This window comes from Limanda limanda, chromosome 22 (genome assembly GCF_963576545.1).
Source record: "Limanda limanda chromosome 22, fLimLim1.1, whole genome shotgun sequence".
NCBI lineage: Eukaryota > Metazoa > Chordata > Actinopteri > Pleuronectiformes > Pleuronectidae > Limanda > Limanda limanda.
This window is the reverse complement of record NC_083657.1, coordinates 7,310,480-7,329,917: the sequence shown is the minus strand read 5'-3', so window position 1 is coordinate 7,329,917 and position 19,438 is coordinate 7,310,480. Positions and strand designations below refer to the sequence as shown.

The 19,438-nt window shown below is 41.1% G+C and overlaps 1 protein-coding gene across 1 annotated transcript; it reads left to right on the top strand.

Annotated features, from left to right (window-relative positions):
• Nucleotides 1-3,113: 3,113 nt before the first annotated feature.
• si:dkey-33c9.6 (active breakpoint cluster region-related protein) lies at nt 3,114-17,988 on the top strand. Its single transcript, XM_061066678.1, is given in 26 exon segments — nt 3,114-3,249; nt 3,452-3,597; nt 6,005-6,084; nt 6,086-6,156; nt 7,190-7,288; nt 7,579-7,685; nt 8,267-8,371; nt 9,223-9,417; nt 10,695-10,802; nt 10,889-10,943; nt 11,027-11,079; nt 11,480-11,617; nt 11,750-11,871; nt 12,498-12,642; nt 12,745-12,861; nt 12,955-13,030; nt 13,799-13,894; nt 14,015-14,092; nt 14,191-14,288; nt 14,595-14,696; nt 15,170-15,333; nt 15,582-15,721; nt 16,457-16,591; nt 16,998-17,103; nt 17,191-17,308; nt 17,781-17,988. Coding segments are annotated over 26 exon segments (2,892 nt in total). The 3' UTR covers nt 17,883-17,988.
• The last annotated feature ends 1,450 nt before the right edge of the window (nt 17,989-19,438 follow it).

The window sequence follows — 19,438 nt, the reverse complement described above, 5'->3', positions numbered from 1 at the left end:
ACTTTTTGAACTGAATTGGATAGAAAGCCAATGAAAGAGAAGTCTGGGGTCACATGCACTTTAGTGCTAAATCCAAAACAAGCTGAGGAGGTTGCAAGAGGTTGTGTTTTCAGCTCTTTTCCGGCAGAGGGCAGTGTTGGACCTGGATAAGCTTTGGTTTATTTGAGCTGATGCTGGATAATAAAGTCGTCTAAAAAATTCTTACCAAGAAGGTCTGCTACTCGTCTGATTTACTCATATTGCTATTTTATAATTAACTGCAAAGAGTTTAAATATTTAGCTGTTAACATTTAGTTTCGGTCTATTTAAAAAAACATGAATATCATTAAATGCTTCTTTGAGTATTTCACACTTTCGCTCTTACTATTAAATATTTTGACAATTTTATCTTCTTACGCATCATCACTCGATATATGTACATTTGTGTATCTTCTGTCTTCATTTCACTAACTGACAAAAGGATATTTAGAAGCAGATTTTCTCTCTCTCTCTCTCTCTCTCTCTCTCTCTCTCTCTCTCTCTCTCTCTCTCTCTCTCTCTCTCTCTCTTTCTCTCTCTTACTCTCTCTGTCTCCCTCTGTCTGTCTCCCTCAGTCTCTCAAAAATGTCTTGCTCAAGAGGTCAAGAGACCAACCCATACCTGAACCTGAGCCCGTTGCACCACCAAGCGGTCAGGGCAGGTGTTACAAGTGCAGGTGCATGTTTGAGGATATATTTGTATCCTCACATCATATATTCATATTCTATTCTATTCTACTCAACAATGTTATATACCGTTTTTCTACCCAACTTGACACTACTCCATTCTCTTCTATTCTATCGTACTCTAAAGAATTATATTATTTTAAATCGTGTAAAATCTGTCAGTACCTGAATGAAGCATCAACCTGTGGATAGAGGTTTATTTTTCAATCGCAGGTACTGATAATAACCTTGTTTATTTTTTTTAAAACTTATTATTATAACCTGTTTACTTTCCTTTAGTGTTTTCTCATTTGGATCAGTATAATATAATAATGTGTTTGTGTTGCTCAATGTGAAGACCCTATAATATTATATTGAAAAAAAACAAAAACAAAAACAAAAAACTAACCACTTTTTGAAACTAACGCTTTGGTAGCACTAAAATGGCACCTACTTATAGCACTTTGTAGTTTTGCTTTATTTCAAAGAAATTGTACTGTCTTGATTCTTGTTGTTCTGGGTCTGTACCCTCGGGGTTGAAGCCCACACACAAACGTGCCAAAAAAACACACGCCCTCACAGACGCACACAAAGGGGAGTAGAGGTGCCTCACACGACCTCGCACCGTTCACTGCTTCAGTCACGGATCCACGAGCAAAGGTAAGAACACGTTTATTTCATAGGTTTAAGTCCCAGAGTGGCTGAAGTGAACTTATGGTCACTTAACTATAAGAGCATCGCGGTTTGGTTCAACTTGTGGGAAGCAGAGGTGTAAAAAGTACTGAAATATTGTACTCAAGTAAAAGTACCTTTACTTCGATGACATTTTACTTAAGTACAAGTAAAAGTACCCATAGAAAAATCTACTCAAGTAAAAGTAAAAAGTAGTTCATTTAAAATGTACCTTAAGTAAAAGTTACTTAGTTACTTCCAACAACTTGATGGGGGCCGCTCCTATGCAGTGCAAAAAAGGACAAGGGGTCATGAATCCAATCCAAAAACAGTTATTTTTAATTAAAGGAGAATCTTTACAAATATAAGTGCAATGACATTAAACATGTCAAACATTAAACATTTAACATGTCAACACAACATTTAAGAACTTTTGGGAGGACATGTCAAAACATGAACCACATGACAGCTAAAATAAAAAGTTAAAATGCAGCTGTCCCACTGTATATTTAAACTTTTGGTTAAACTTTGGGACCACCTTTAGAGCACTAGTCTACAAACTTCTTGTTGAGTTTGAGCATTGTATAGCTGTTGCCTCTTTTGCGTTTGAAGGCAAACTGCTTACTGAGATATGGCCACGGGTTTTCTTCATCTGCTTTTATCTCAACTGGCGGAAAGTTTGATGCTTCTGCTTGTTGGTTGTCCACAATATCATCCTTCTCTAGCTCTCGTGGCATCGACTCCATCATCCACTCTATGCAGCATCTACCACCGGTGTTGTGCAAGTTCACACCTCTCATGAACTAGTTCATACAAGTAAACATGATCTAGTTCACGTTCATAGTTCACTATTTAAATTCTGAACTAGTTCATAGTTTTAAGGTGGAAAGTGAATATGAAAGACAACTTGTTTTTTAAAGAAAACTTTATCCATCACTACCCCTTGCCTTAAACTGTACTTCATATGTATTAATTACTATATATATATATATTATATATATAATAAATGTTTTATTATTGCTAATTTTCCCTTTTTATTTATTCATACCCTGAAAACAAAAGGCATTCGACCACAAGTGATTTTATTCTCACTCTGCTTTCTTCACCAGAGTAATAAAGTTCTTCTTTAAACCCTAATGTGATGGTTAATGGGACTAAACCAACATTTAGACGCATTATCTTGCATCTATATGGAATAATGAGTGTGTGGGGAAACAAGATGAATGCACGAGACAATCCGTGTTAAAAACAATCTATATTAAACCTTATTAGCTAGAGCATATGGTTTGAGCTCCAAGTTAGCTATAGCGAGCCAAAACTGTAGATCAAAATTATCAAACCTAGCCAAAACTGCAGCTCAAAATGAGCATTTATTGATTTCTGTCTTTTAATACGATACTTTTTATCGGAGCTTTATATATCTAGTAGTTTTTAGTAGTGCGTTCCTGCTCACACACAAACAGCAGTGAAAACACAACCTCCTTAGCCGGGGTAAAAATTCAACGGAGCATGAGAAGGGGGAACTAGGTCAATGAAAGATGAGTCAGTGTAAACAAGAGCCAATTGCTGTTATTTGTAAAAGTATTTTGAAGCGAGAGGGAGTTGACACAAGATGGAGCATGTGTCTTTTCAATTGGGATGAGACCAAGAAAAACAGAGCAGGGGGAAAGAACTAACACCCTGAGATAATTTTTTATACTGGGACCAACTAATCCCCCCTTCCCAATCTCTGACTTTCCTGCCTTGTGTCCTCCAGCCATGGCCATCAACCAGCAGCCCGGAGCTTATCTGCCCGTCAGCCCAACCCAGGTGGTGTCAGTGACCACCACCCAACCCCAAGGCCACGGGACATGGAGCACCACTCTCTGCGACTGCTGCAGTAACACGGGCACCTGTAAGTTTCTTCTTCTGCGTCTTTTCCGTGCGTTGCATCTCTTTTTCATGCTGAGATATTTCTATTCTTCAAGTTTCACATCTGTGGAATTGTGTAATAAATGTCATCAACACGCCAACTCGCTCATTGTGAGTTTCTACCTGTTAGGAAAATGTCTGCTGCTAAATGTCATTCATTCTTCTCTCTCTTCTTGGATCTGAAGGTTGCTGTGGGCTCTGGTGTTTCCCCTGCATGCAGTGTCAGACGGCCAGTATGCATGGCTGGTGCTGCGCCATGCCACTCCTGGACGTCTGCTGTATCGTGTCCTGCCTCCTGCGTTCCTCCATTCGAAAGCGCCACGGCATCGGCGTAAGGCTGGTTTATTTTCATTAAATTGGTTTTAACAGCGAGGAGACAATGAACCGATACAGTCCACAATGCTGTTGTGTATCTGGGGATTAAAATTCAAAGCATTAAAATATTGGAAAGCCAAACAAACATCGAGCTCAAACAGACTTGAGCTTAAATAAACACAGCAACTGAGGGCCAGTTAGAAACCAGTTCCATGTAATTCCATCCACGTTGGGATTTTATTACATCTGACACTTTCTTTTCGACTGGAAGATGAAAAGAGTAGAATTTGCTGGTTAAAGGCAGAGGTGTAAAAAGTACTGAAATATTGTACTCAAGCAAAAGTACCTTTACTTTGATGAAATTTTACTTAAGTACAAGTTCTGTCAGACAACTCACGTTCGAACATGTATTGCAGCATTACAACAGTTTAAGTGTTTGGCGTCTAGGCTCCAACTTAATCACTCCCCCATATGATTACACAGGAATGATGGAAGTGATGAGCAAATACTTGTAACCCCCCGTTGGAGCCTACAGGTGGATGCTGGGGTGGTGGAGGGGCTGAAGCAACAGGTGGCAATACTGCAGCAGCAGTGCGAGCAAGTGGGGTTGATGGGAAATGTCTCTCTGGTTAAATAGACCACCTGATAAGGTGGGTGTGTTCAAGATGGTTATGGAGAGTGAGGTATGTCACATGATGTATGTCACGTGATTGGCGCAGCTCAGCTCGAGTTGTCTGCCAGAACTAGCTCGCCGGCGTCGCAACATTAAAAGTACCCATCTAAAGATCTACTCAAGTAAAAGTAAAAAGTAGTTCATTTAAAATGTAATTTAAGTAAAAGTTACTTAGTTACTTCCAACAACTTGATGGGGACCGCTCCTATACAGTGCAAAAAAGGACAAGGGGTCGTGAATCCAATCCAAAAACAGTTATTTTTAATTAAAGGAGAATTTTTACAAATATAAGTGCAATGACATTAAACATGTCAAACATTAAACATTTAACATGTCAACACAACATTTAAGAACTTTTAGGAGGACATGTCAAAACATGAACCACATGACAGCTAAAATAAAAAGTTAAAATGCCGCTGTCCCACTGTATATTTAAACTTTTGGTTAAACTTTGGGACCACCTTTAGAGCACTAGTCTTCAAACTTCTTGTTGAGTTTGAGCATTGTATAGCTGTTGCCTCTTTTTTGTTGAAGGAAAACTGCTTACTGAGATATGGCCACGGGTTTTCTTCATCTGCTTTAATCTCAACTGGCAGAAAGTTCGATGCTTCTGCTTGTTGGTCGTCCGCAATATCATCCTTCTCTAGCTCTCGTTACTCGGCACCAGCAGGGCTTGCATCGACTCCATCATCCACTCTATGCAGCATCTACCACCTGTGTTGTGCAAGTTCACACCTCTGATGAACTAGTTCATACAAGTAAACATGAACTAGTTCACGTTCATAGTTCACCATTTAAATTCTGAACTAGTTCATAGTTCAGTTAATTTCATAGTTTTAAGGTGTAAAGTGAAAATCAACTTGATTTTAAAAGAAAACTTCACTACTATAATAATCACTACCCCTTGCCCTAAACTGTGCTTCATATTTATCAATTACTATATATATATATTATATATATTTTTGCTAATTTTCCCTGTTTATTTATTCATACCCTGCAAACAAAAGGCACAACAAATCAAAGTTTTGATACATTTATTTTTAAATGGTTTCTTTTATTTTGAAAAGGCACTTCCTACACTGTCTACCACTGCAGTGAGAATTGCCTTGCGCCTTGAACTATGTTTTTTTTTACTCAGTAACGGATGTCATTTCCATTGCAGCGTAGTACAATACTTTTAGTCAAAATCTACTTCAGTAAAAGTAAAATTACCCATTTCAAAAACTACTCAAAAAATGACAAAGTACACAAAAAACTACTCAATTACAGTAAGGGTTAGGGTTAGGGTTAGGGTTAGGGTTAATTAGTTAGTTATTCGTTAACTTACACCTCTGGTTAAAGGTCAAAAGTCACTGTGTCCTTAAAATACATGTTTTAGCCCAAACAGAGAAACTTTCCCTACTGTGCCAGACTGAAGAAGAATTAGTAGTTTCTGGTTTAGTTTCTCTCTGAAGCTAATGGCTCTCATGCCGGGGGTGCTAACTAGTTTATGAACAGATGTTTATCAATGAGGGGCTTGAGAATGACGAATGTTTGAACGTTTTGATGAAGCAAACTGAGCCAATGGGGATGAAGGCGATGGAGTCAACAGGATATACATGTTTTTACTTGGATCAAGTGTATTTTCATTCTTACTGCGTATCGTAGTTTTAATCAAGTGGTGTTAAAAGGGTCTCAGTGATTATTCCAGGTAAATGAGTCATTACGAATTTACACAGATCCATCCCCTCTGTCTTTCTCTCCTCTGCAGGGTTCGTGCTGCGGCGACTGCTGCAAGGTCACCTGGTGCTACGTGTGCGTGTGGTGCCAGATGAACCGAGAGCTGAAGATCCGGGCAGGGCAGGCCGGCGAAAACACTGGTCACCACGCAGGTCATAAATCTGAAGGATGCAACCTCCTGGAGTTCATAACATGTGCATGCGACTTTATTGAAGAGGTTGATGAAATTGCACAAAATGTCGCCGATGCACAAATAGCTTCCACTGCAACCCCTGATGTGTGATACGGAAGAAACTGCAGAGATTGATGAGACGACTAAGAACGAGAGTAGGGGGAAGAGGGCAGAGAGACCACATCCTGCCCCTTCACACTCGCTACCTAACGACATTTAACCTTTCACTCATATTATATATGGTTAATGAGCTTAGATATATGTGTAATTAATGAACCTAGAAATTCAGCGCGTTAGTCTGGTTTCCACTTTGACAAAGTTGTTTTAAAGGCACAACTTTTTGAACTGAATTGGATAGAAAGCCAATGAAAGAGAAGTCTGGTGTCACATGCACTTTAGTGCTAAATCCAAAACAAGCTGAGGAGGTTTCAAGAGGTTGTGTTTTAAGCTCTTTTCCTGCAGAGGGCAGTGTTGGACCTGGATAGGCTTTGGTTTATTTGAACTAAATAAAGTCGTTTAAAAAATATTTACCAAGAAGGTCTGCTACTCGTCTGATTTACACATATTTCTATTTTATAATTAAATGCCTAGAGTTTAAATATTTAGCTATTAACATTTAGTTTCTGTCTATTTTGAAAAACACTATCAGTGAATATTATTAAATGCTTCTTTGAGTTTTTCACACTTTCACTCTTACAATTAAATATTTTGACAATTTTAACTTCTTACGCATCATCACTCGCTATATGTACATTTGTGTATCTTCTGTCTTCATTTCACTAACTGATTAAAGGATATTTAGAAGCAGATTTTATAATAGGAAATGATCAGTAGCCTATGTCGACATTGACCATTTGCAGGAAGTAAAGTGCAACTGTGGGAATGGATGATCAGATGTGCCAGCGCTCATGAGGGTGAGCGGGCTTCACACAGAGAGGAAGCTGGGTTTTCCTCTTTTGTGCATCTGCAGTTGAAGAGAGGAAGTTTTCTTTGTGTATGTTTGTGTGGGTGTGTGGGTGTGTAAGTGTCTGTTCACATGCTAAGTGTCCAGAGCTCATCTGACGCTCCGAGGACGAGACCCCCGAGCTCTGATGGACCTCTACCAGGAGGCCGTGCTTTATCTAGGGACACAAGATGTACCAGGTGAGGGGCATTGTGTTGAGCTCTGTGAGGAAAAGGAGGATTTTAAAAAAGCATTTTCTTTTGTCTTTGGGGGGAAAAAACAACACGATTAATTCCACATTAAACTGAAAGTAAGAAAAGCAGCTGTTTCTTTAAGTGCACCAGAACTTTTATAGCTTTTTCTATTTTTCTTCCTGAAAAGTTAAACCCATCCTCCTCACAGAATGTTTTAAATTTATTTGCATCAATTCATATGCAACTAAGTAAATAGAGGAAGCAGACATGAGATGTTCTTGTTTGTTGCTCTGCAGTGGAGACTGGTGCTGCAGTGGAGACTGGTGTCCTGGAGGAGGATTTGCTCCTGGAGGAGTTGGTGTCTCCTCTCCATTCACAGAGTATGGACTTCCCTGCCATCCCTGTAAGTCCACATTTCTCTTCCCGCTTCAAAAAATGTTCTGCGTGGCTCTGTCGACTGTCTGTAGTTCCTCTTATTCTCCAGGGGACAGTTCCGTCCTTCAGCAGCCTTGTCTTCATGATGCCCGTGGGAGAAGTGAGAGGCGGCCAAGGCCACTTTGTGTTTGGTTTGAGACGCAACTGAAGATGCATCCTAAAACATTTCAATACTGGAGAATAGCTTTTCCAGGTCCTGCGTTTATGCATTTGATTTACAACAGAAATATTAAAAGAACATCAACCTCTCGACTGTCAATTTAGCTGTACTTCATTGACTTCGAGACACAACCGTCTTTTCAGAAAAAGAGAGAACTGAGAAGAGGAACAAATTAAGCCCTTATGTTTTGTTTACATTTTATTTGGCTTTGCTTCCTCTTTCGTTCCCACAGACTCAAACAGGAGCGACGTTTTGCTCTCTGTTGTGCACGAATGACACTTTTCACCAGTCCTAAAAACCCTCTATAAGCCACTCGCGTGAAGTCAGAAAAAGTCATGAAGTGTCTGGAATTACAGCTAAACATGTTTGTGATGTTGACTCCGATTCAGGAGTCGTGCAGCCCGGAGGAAATGTTGGAGAGGAGGCTCGTGGTCCTGAAAGGCATCGTGGAGAGTGAGGAGGTTTATCTGAGCGAGCTGGAGGCCCTGCTGATGGTAACACTCACACACACACACACACACACACACACACACACACACACACACACACACACACACACACACACACACACACACACACACACACACACACACACACACACACACACACACACACACACAGGAAAATTCATTCTGATTCATACTTTTTATATTTATGGAAATATCTATTTCTATTTCTACATCTGTATCCACATTTACGTATCTATATATAACTGTATCTTTTTGTATCTTAGTGTTTCCTCATCTTAGCTTAGCATAAATAATATACACAAGGGGAAACAGTATAGTATATTATATATCTTTCACCCTATATATAATTAGTTTGACATGTCTTATGAAATATATCCTTAGCATTTCAGTCGTTCGTAAATGAGAGCAAAGAGAGACATGTTTTCAGGTTTGAGTTGGCTCTTGATAGGAGTAGAGATACACTGTATTGGCAGGAAGTGCTTGGTCAGTTTGTTCTTCTTTTTTGTGCGTTATTAATAGAAACGTAAACCCCCGTTTCCTCATTCTCTTTCATGACTTGTTAAGTGAAACGTGAGGGTCTGAATCCAAAAACAATGAAATAGTTGTAGCTGGGTCTGGCAGTTTGTCGTAGCTCATCAGTTTGTGTTGAGTTGTTATTTGTCACGAACACCTATTGTCTCGTTTTGATTCAGCAGTGGAGTGAGTGCATGTGTCAAAGATAAAATATGGAAACAAACACAATCTGTAGCTCTAAATGAATACATTCATGTTCTTCACATCCCCTCCGGCCTCTCTCGGTTTTCTCTTGGCCTTTCACTTTTTGCTTTTGCAGCTCAGTTGTTGTTCAACTTTTATTTCTCGATTTGTGATTCTAGCCCATGAAGGCTCTGCGGGCCTCGGCTGGGACGTCCCAGCCGGTTCTGTCCACTCAGCAGGTCCAGACGGTTTTCTACCAGGTGCCCGAGCTCAGAGACATGCACCAAAGCTTCTACTCTGCTCTGAAAGCCCGGCTGAGTGAGACCAGCCACACGGGCTCCGAGCTCACAGTAGGGGACCTGTTCCTGAAATTGGTGAGATTTTTCATTGGTTTACTTCAGATGAACAAAGTCACTCACATGCTCAACATAACGCAGTAACTTCAAAATCTATAAAAACAATATTTCTCTCCCGTTTACCGAAGCCTGAGGTTTAGTATGAGAGTGTCATGTGTATTATGCATGTTCCATCCTTTTTATTGAAGGTATACAATATTTACAGTGTGGGAAATTCAAATCAAATCCAAGATTATTTGTGATTATATGATTATCCATCTTTTAATGTCTTCATTCCATCAATTTAAACATTACAAAATATTTAAATTCTTCTTTTTTCTGCACCGAACAGTTCAAAGTTAGAATTGTATGTCTTGAGTCTACTTTTATTTAGCACTTTTATTAGTTCCTGTAGAAACAAACAAACCCAAAATGCCAACGAGCCAAATTCATAACCAATTTATTAAGAGCCATGAAACTTGCTGAAGTTAAATGTGCAGCCGTTGTTCACCTGCTCGTTCCTAACGGCAACCATTGGACTCACCTGGTTTCTGGCCCCGCCCTGATGTCAACTCTTAAAACACCTGAGCACAGACAACACTCTTGATAGATCTTCTTCTAAAGTCGAGTTCAGTGGAGCAGTTTGTGTTGAGAATCGTGGAAACATGGGATCTTTGTTCAGCAAATCTTCACACAGAAGTTGTCCTTTACTCCTCAGAGTTTTTTTCAATGTTTAATTGAACTCACGCAGAATCTGAACCTGTTAGTATAAGGAGATAATCATGTTGGAAGGCTGTGCTCAGGCCACTAGTGACAGTCAACTCATTTACATCTGATGAAACCTGAATATTTCTGAGATTCCGTGTGAACAAATACTTCATATTTAGAGGAAATTGAGAAATCACAAGATGATGCACATAAATAGAAAAGTAGCATTTCAATGTAAAATTGTAGAGAAGGAAGCAAACTCGTTGTCAATCTGATCCCATAGTTCCTGCTTTTCAAAACCTCATTTTGTTAAGTTAAATATTATTCCGTTGATTCTGTCATGATACCATAAAGTGTTGAAAATATTTCATCACAAGAATGGCGGAGAAATATGAAATGTTTAAAGATATTTACTCTGAAGAATCAGAATCCACCTCAAATATCTCATTGGGCCGTGGATCTTTAACTTTTTCCCATCATGCTTCTCTAAAGAATGTTAAGGGTGCATATTAACCTAAAATGCAGTAAATTATTTCCTGAGAAATCTATATTTTTTATTTTTAACCAAATATTCATCAGGTCCCTTTTGTGCTCTGTCGCTCACTCAGGTGAACCAGATCGGTCTGTACGGTGGCTTCATAGAAAACTATGAGGAGGCCGTTGCAATTGTTGGAAAGTGCACCCAGTCGGACCCTCGCTTCCGAACTCTGGCCGAGGTAAAAACCACTGGACGGTAAAAGCGGAGTAAATACAGGAATCATCACATGTCAGGGGGATCCTCACCAGTTTGTGTGTGTTTCAGAGAATGATGTCGAACAACACTGCTGACAAAGCTCGCACCAAATACACATTTGAAGGTACACATTGTGTTGTTGTTTTTTTTGATAGAACCTGACTTGTGTGCTGCTTCACGGTCTGATTGCTGTTTGTTCCTTTACAGCTCTACTGTATAAACCTTTGGACAGAGTCACCAGGACCACACTTGTGCTGCATGTGAGAAAACCCAGAAATCGTTAATTTCAGAATGAATGAAACTTCTTAATTATCTCCGATGCTTATCTTTCTTTTTGCATCAAGATTCAAGATTCAAGATTCAAGATTCAAGATTTTTTATTGTCAAATGAACAGAGATTACATGAAGTAGTCACTGTCAATGAAATGTTTGGGTCACACACTCTCTTTAAGCAATGCTCAGTCATTTCAACCCCAAAAAAAATAGAAATAGTATAAAATAGAATAAAAAAGAATAAAATAGAATATCAAAAATTTAAAATAGAAAATAAAATATATACATCTAAATATATATCTGATATATAGCTGATGATAAAATAAGTGGAATTACCGCTCCTTCCTTAACATTTTCTAAATCCCTGACCTTTCTGTGATCCGGCAGGACCTCCTGAAGACGACGCCAGCGGACCATACCGATCACGTAGCTCTACAGGAAGCTCTGAGGCTGTCCCGCGGCTTCCTGTCCGGCGTCAATGAGAGTTCCCAGTCTAAACGAGAGGTCACGCTCAGCCACGGCTTGGTGAGGCCCGTCTCCAAGTGCACCCATCCTCAGACGTCCTACCACACCGGACAACCTGCACCGTCTGAAGATCTAACACAAAACATGTTGTAAATCGGTGTGTGTGTGTGTGTGTGTGTGTGTTTCTCCCAGAGACGTCAGTTGATGCGTGACGGCTTCGTGGTGGACGTGAGCGAGGGGGAACGCAACCTGCGCCACCTCTTCCTCTACACGGACCTCCTGCTGTGCACCAGGTTCAAACAGGCAACCAGAGGGTGAGTGCAACCCCGACGGACACAAGGGCCTGTGGGAAATGTAGTCTCCACATTTAAACTGTGGCAGTAACAAAAGTGCATGTGTGTATCTCCCTTCATCTCAGATGTGCGGTAACAAGTCTGGTGATTCCTAACCAGAGGTACTTGTACTCGAGTGGTTGTTGTTGCACCTTAAAACTGCAGGTAGTGTTGGAGGTGCATGGAACTGGTTAGCAATAGCTTGAGAGAAGTAATGTTAAACAGCTAGGAACAGTAAATCCCAAAATTAAAGTCTAAAATAGCCCAGAGGACACTTAATGTCAGTTTTAAATAACAAAAGTTCACAGTCATCCAGTTTAAAATACTTCAAAGTTACGTGACTGAACAATATAATAATGATGTTGGAACGGTTTAAACTTGAAGCACATTTAAAGGACAGTACCTGGGATTAGTGGTTCTGAGGCTTATTTTTGCATATATTGGTTGTGGCAATTGTTTTGTCTCCTTTGTGTTGTGTGTATATATGTGTCAATGTTGGTGCAGAATAATAATAATGTGTTTTGATGTTTCAAAATAAGACATTAATACATTATGTTGCTATGAGATACATCTTTGAGTTTATGTGTGTGTGTGTGTGTGTGTTCCAGGAAGCAGGACCAGTACAGGTTTTGCTGGTATCTTCCTCTCGCTGGTCTCAAACTGCGCTGGTCCTCAGACCACGAACCGGACACACGCGTGCAAGCCACAAGAACCAAGATGTTCCTCCTCCGGCAGCAGCTGCAGCAACAAGCGGTAGGTTTAATACCCAGATACAGACGTGTGTGTGTGTCTGTGTGTTTGTGTGTGTGACCTTTTAAACAGACGTATGAAATGTAAACGTGTGTTTGTGTGAAGGGATCCAGAGGCGTGATGGCGGCGGCTCGCACCCGGAGGAAACTGGAGCAAACGGAGCTGATGCTGCTCACACAGTCGCCTCTTTACAGACTGGAGCTGCACAGCCCCAGTGGAAAGGTACACACGCTAACGTCCTGTCTCTCCCTGTGTCACGAAAAGGAAATGCAGCTAAACCATAAGGGCCTCATCTGTTTTCTCTTCTTTCTGCAGAGTCACACTCTCCTCCTCCCCTCCTTGTATGAGCTTGAAGAATGGAGAGAAGCCGTTCATAAACTCACCACACAGAGTAAGTTCACAGCTCCCGACTGGTCTGGAGTCAGTTAATATATATATATATATATATATATAAGTTCTGCAAAATGTCATTGTGCCAGTTGGTTTTACAGAAAAGTTTTTATGTTCATGTTTATTATTGTTCACGCCCATTTCTGTGTCTGTTTGTGTAAAATAACCCAACGATGCATGGACACATTTTCACCAAACGTGGTAGTAATATTCCTCGGGAAGGTATTTCTAGATGGTTAACTTTTGGAGATAATAGGTCAAAGGTCAAGCGCGTGGATAACAAATTGCTGTGTAACAGAATTTGAAGCTTGTATTAATTCATGATCGTGAAAGGCTTTGTGCAGAGTCGCTGTATGAACGTGTGCATGAGTGGGTGACGGGACTTGTGTTATTAAGTCCTTTGCATAAGACTGGAAAATGTTTCTTTGATTACAATCTATTTATTTAACTCTGAAAATAATTTCTGATCATAGACGTATGTGTGTCATCATCATGGCGTCAGTCTATAGTGGAGGTTTCCTACATGAGGAGATCTCATACGTGTGTGTTGAGCATTGTGGTCTTGAGAAATGTGATGATTGCACTTTCCACTGTTACTACAGTCGTGTGTAGTAATAGTATATTCGTGGGAATCCTTGTGTAAAACCCTGTTTGTAATCGTCACAACAGTCTTGACAATTACAAGCCTCTCAACAGTAGCTATAGTGTGATGTGATGCTGTTTCTCTTTCTATTATAACTGATTAATCTGGACGTGTGTTGTCTGTCAGATATAGAAACGGTCCCTCCAGACCTGCTCACTCTCACCAGCACATGTGTGAAACTGAGGATGACCCAGCAGCCGCTGCTCCAATCCTCCAACCCTGGTACGACCACATCCTGTGTCTGAAATCAAATACGCCGACGGCTTTTACTTTTGATCTCTTTCTACGACTTTCTCATCTTTCACTTGAGCTCAGGACGGTATTTTTGTCTCTTTGTCTCAGCAGTAGAGAACGAGACCTCGCTGTGTGGGACTCTGAGCGTCGCGGTTCACTCCGCCTGTGGCCTGCAGCAACCGGCCTGTATGTACACACACACGTTTTGATTTAAAGAAAGTATTCAGAATAGTTTAATAATGCGGTGATTGATTTTTTTTATCTTTTTTCCTGCTCCTTTTCAGGTGTGTATGTGTGTTTGGAAGTGGACGGCTATGAGTTTTATGATAAACTGGCCCAGACGCACTCTTCAGTCCAGAGCATCAACCCACAGTGGGACCAGGTCAGACTCTGGCACCTTTAAAACAAATGAATCCTTAAATTAAACAACAGCAAACACTGTCTTGTGGTCACATCCAGTTAGACACAGTTGGTGGATGATTCAGTCCGAGTGGCTGAACGACATCTTTGTGTCTAGACAGCATCTGACATGATGTCAGGCCTCAGTTGAACTCCCGGGGGATTAAAGCGTCTGCAGAGTGGCCGAGCTTTAAACATGATCAGCAGCAGTAAAGTCGGCTCTAAATCCAAGTGGAAGCCACGAGTGAAAGACTTGCGGTGTTAATGATGTCTCCTTCATATCCAACAGGAGCTGTCTCTCCAGGTGGACGGGGCTCAGAACCTCAGGGTGGTCTGTGTGAGTCAGTCTGACGAACAGGATGACGCTGTCCTGGGGAAAACTGCTCTCAGGGTACGAAGCTGCTCAGGAACTTCAGCTCAGTGTCTTCAAGTGTCAAAGAAAATGAAATGGACAAGTGTCAAATACTGTTTGTCAATTTATATCATCAATTGATCAATTATCTGTATTTAAAGATGGGCGACATGACCTTTCCCCAGAGCTGTGTCTCTCTCAATTAAGGGACCATGTCCTTCGTCTGTTGTTTTCAGCTTGTTCTGGAAAAATTATTGTTGCTGCTTTTTAAAATATATCAAAAAGGAAAGTATAATAGTCCCTGCTGCAGGTTGAGGATTTGACTGAAAAGTTTCCTTTTCCCTGCAGAAGCATCATGTGGACTGTGTGTAGAAAGTGTCTGTTAAAAAGCAGAACTGTGGAAAAAAACAAACCAAGACCACAGTTCACTTCCAGAGTATTTGTTTCTATCCACGATATAAATCTGAACAGTTTCCTTCATACTGATTTATACATATTTTGTGTTTATCCAGCTGGAGTCTAAATCCCTGAGTAAGCGATGGAGGAGACAGACGCTGCAGCTCGGCCGGGTGGAGGTGACTCTGTCCCTGAGGTACAGTCCCCACCCGCTGGAGCCGCCCAGTTCCACGGCCCCACAACTCCCCATCTTCTGTGTCCCCATTGAAACCGTGGCTCAGTAAGTTCCTGCCAGTCCGTCTGTTGCACTTGACATTTAAAGCTGCGGCTCAGATTAAAGTTTTATTCGCCTGCCGAGCCTTTTTTTACGAAGCTAGTTTCGGGGAAGTGAGGCGATTTATTTTGTGGCGCCGTGAGAGAAGCAGGAGTGCGTCAAGAACGGAGTCTGAAATGAAATGAATCAAACTGATGCGTTAAACATCTGAGGAGGGGGGTTTTTAATTCTCGATACTTGTAATCCTCTGCCAGACAGGAGGGGGCGCTGGTTCCCCGTGTGGTGCGGTGCTGTGTGGAGGAGGTGGAGCGGAGGGGCCTGGCCGAGGTGGGAATCTACAGGATTTCAGGGAGCGCCAGTGAAATCAACACGCTCAGGGCTGCATTCGACAGCAGTAAGAAAACACACAGTAAAACATCGGTGTCTGGGTATTTAACACTCGGCCACTGCTTGAAACAACAGGAGAATGTCACATAAACGCTCGAAATCAGGGGCCAAAAAGTCGTGAACTTCTTTTATGCTTCATCCAAAATGAAATATATGGACAATCTGTCCTCTTGACAGTTTTCCCGTAGTATCACATTATCAAACTGAAGCAAATGGTCATAAAGAGGCTTTGGGAATTACTTCATTGGTGCTAAGTGGCCATTTTACGTCAAATTCACGCCGAGGCTCAACCACTTGATTGCCATGAAAACCGGTAGAAGCATTCACGCCCACTGGAGGATGAAATCAGTTCTGTCAAAGTTTTGATGTGGTTATATGACGGAACATCTGCAAAAATAACGGCATTCCCATTTCATTTTTAGTGCTATTTAGCATCTGTTGGCATAGAAGTACCTAAATCTGCTGAAGCATGTTGGCACTGACCTTGTTAGAGTCTAAATGTGATGCCAACGTGTCTTGATCGCCCCTGGTGGCTGGCTGCAGTATAAGTCATAACCCCTGACCACCTCCATGTTAACAAAGCGGACAAGGACCAAAATAAAATGCAAAGTACATGTGAAATGAAACTTTCTAAAAGATGGCCTCTGTCATTTTAGGCAGTTCTCACACTGATGTTTGTTCAAGTGTCGTTCTAGAATGGATGAAGATGCTGTTCTCACTAATCCTCCTCTGCCTCGTTCAGATCTACGTGAAGCTGTGACCCGGCTGAGGAGCCTTGAGGTGAATGTCGTCTCCGGGGTTCTCAAGCTCTACCTGAGAGAACTGCCCGAGTCGCTCATCCCCTCGGAGCTGTTCCACAGTCTGGCCAGGGCGCTGGGTGAGAAACACTTCAACCTGAAATATTCACGCGTACAGTTACCTCATGTTTATATAGACACTTATAAACCCTGAATTCAATATCTGTCCGCTGAACCTTTATTTTACATCGTTAACAATCCAGAAAATATGTGAAAATGTTTTAATTTCACACAAAGAAATCTGAATATTCCGTTTAATTAAATTCTATATATTTGGTTGTATTTGTGTTTTCCATCTATTTTCTATGCCATGAGAAATAGATCACATCTTGGGAAGCATTTACATTTTTTGGGGATAAGGCTATTTTCACAGCTTGTTTAAAATAAGATTTAAAGCTACAGGCTGAAGGATAAAAGGCCTTAACGCTGCTCAATGAATCCTAAAGGCCCCTCAGCTCAAACGCATGTGAACTGTTCCCCCCCCAGACATCCAGGACATGAACACACGTCTCGTCTCCATGCTGTCCCTCCTCCAGTCCTGTCCCGACACCAAACGCTGCACCTTCCTCTACCTCATGCACCACCTGCAACGGTCCGAGTCAGACAGCAACACACAATCTCCCCTCGGGGTTCAACTTGAAATGATTTAAAACGTTTTTTCTTATCCATGTTTCTCCAGAGTGTCTGAGAGGCAACACATCAACAAGATGACTCTGCTGAACCTGGCCACGGTGTTCGGTCCCAGCCTGATACGCCCCCCTGTGGCTGTGAATATCTCCCACGAGGTGGTGGTGCAGGTGAGGGTGAAGCAATCAGACAATCAAAATCACAATCTTTTATAATATGTATTTGTTTATTCAGTTAAATGTTGTATATTTTTTAATATCTTCTCCAAAATGCCGATAATAAAATGATGACAGGGAAATACTGAAATACCAAATCATTGTTTAGTCCAAATTAAGTGTCTTAAACCTAATATACACATACATATTAAAACTAATAGATAGATAAATGGGTAAATGGAAAGATTGATATGAAATCAGTTAATTAATAGTTTTTTTGCCACTGGAGTTTAACCTTAAACAGTTTATAAACATTGCGGTTCACAAAAGGTGTTCTCCAATTATCTGTATTAATTCAAGCATTGGTTTAAAGATTTGAATTTATACTTTAATAAACAACTCGTGTCTGTGTGTGTGTGTCTGTGTGTGTCTGTGTGTGTGTGTGTGTGTGTGTGTGTGTGTGTGTGTGTGTGTGTGTGTGTTTCAGGTCCAGGTGGTTTACTGCTACCTGCAGTGCAACAACCTCCCTGAAGCCCAGATCTCGGTGCCACATGACCCTGAAGAGGATGACGAGACCACCCACACGTGAGACCACCCTCCGTGTCCCGGCTGACAGGAAAATCCAAATTGTGTGTGTTAAAATAAAATTCTGTGCAAGAACTGTAAGACAATAAATATATTTTTTGACAAAAATATGGTATGTTTCGTTACCTTTGACATTTCCTGTTTTTTAAATTAATTTAGTACAATTATATCAGTGCAGTTGACATGTGAAATTATTTTATTTTATTTTTTATGCTGCAATAATTCTCTAATTTTCTGTTACCTTTTAATCAAATTTTAAATTATTAAAAACAAATGACAATCAGTCCCTGTGGTGGTTGCGTCAAACTTTCAATCATATTTTTAACAGCCAAGTTGTGGGGAATACATTAAAAACATCTTTTAGTTTTTGGGCTATTAATTCTTGTCGGCTTAAAAGGTAAGAAGCATTTATGACCTGGAAACAGACTTTGAGAAAATAGTTTCCACTCTGTACATTTACTGTGTTATTATCTACAATAAAGGATAATCTGCAGTGAGTAGAACCACTTGATCACCAGCCTGTCACTGACCGTAACGTATTGTTTTTAATATCTGCACCCAGGCCTCCTCAGACAGCAGATGGACTCTGGCAGCTCGGAGTAACGTGATGCTGAAATGTGGTTGAGGAAAAATCAGGGGCGCAGATGTTGTAAAAAGGTCAGAGGTCGCCTCCCCGAGCCTGAAATCCAATCAGTTACGGTTCAAATCCAACTAGACGGAGTTCAACACGAAGTGCACGCCCCATAAAAACCCTACACACACACGGTGAGTTGAAAACCAACACACACGGCCCGTGGTCGACCCATCCACACCACACATGGGAGCCTTATTCCAACCTCGCCACCTGGGCAGGCCGGGCTAGTGTTACCCCCCCAACCTTTTACCCCAAAACCCCCCTCAGTCGTTTGATCGCTAATCCCGGACCCCCAGTCCAGCCCTGCCCTCCCAGTGCTAACCCACTGTATGTGGATGCCATAACAACATCCAGAACAAGTCTCAAACTGGAAGGAGGAGGTGGGATCAGCCTGTTGCCCCCCGGCGTCATAAATCACCTGTCCCCTCCGACACGATGGCTGCCAAAATACGGTTCCGCTCGACGACTACAAAGACAGAATGAGGTTCCCATTGCAGACTACAAAGCCGAGGAAGGCCTGAGCCGTTTGTGACTGAAGACTGGAACAGACGACTGGTCGACACCTGGGACTGGTGGGAAAGTTTTTATGGGAGAAGTCGGATTCTGGTCCGGTGACAGCACGAGTTCCACAGGCAGATTTTTTACATTTCCCATCACCTCATCAAAGATAATATAGAGGAACTTCACAAATACTTACGATCTTACTGGTAGACATTTGCATGAGGATATTTTTACGTAATATGACCTCGAAACTCTTTTTTTTCTTGTTTGGGAGTTTTTGAAATACATCTCCATAGTTTTATGGAAAACTTTGCCCTTAGTTGCTCTAATAATGATCCATTAAACAACTTAAACCCACTAACAAACCATCAAGGGCCTTTAACAAATGCATTTACATCAAGGTACAATTTTCCAGTTATGTTTCT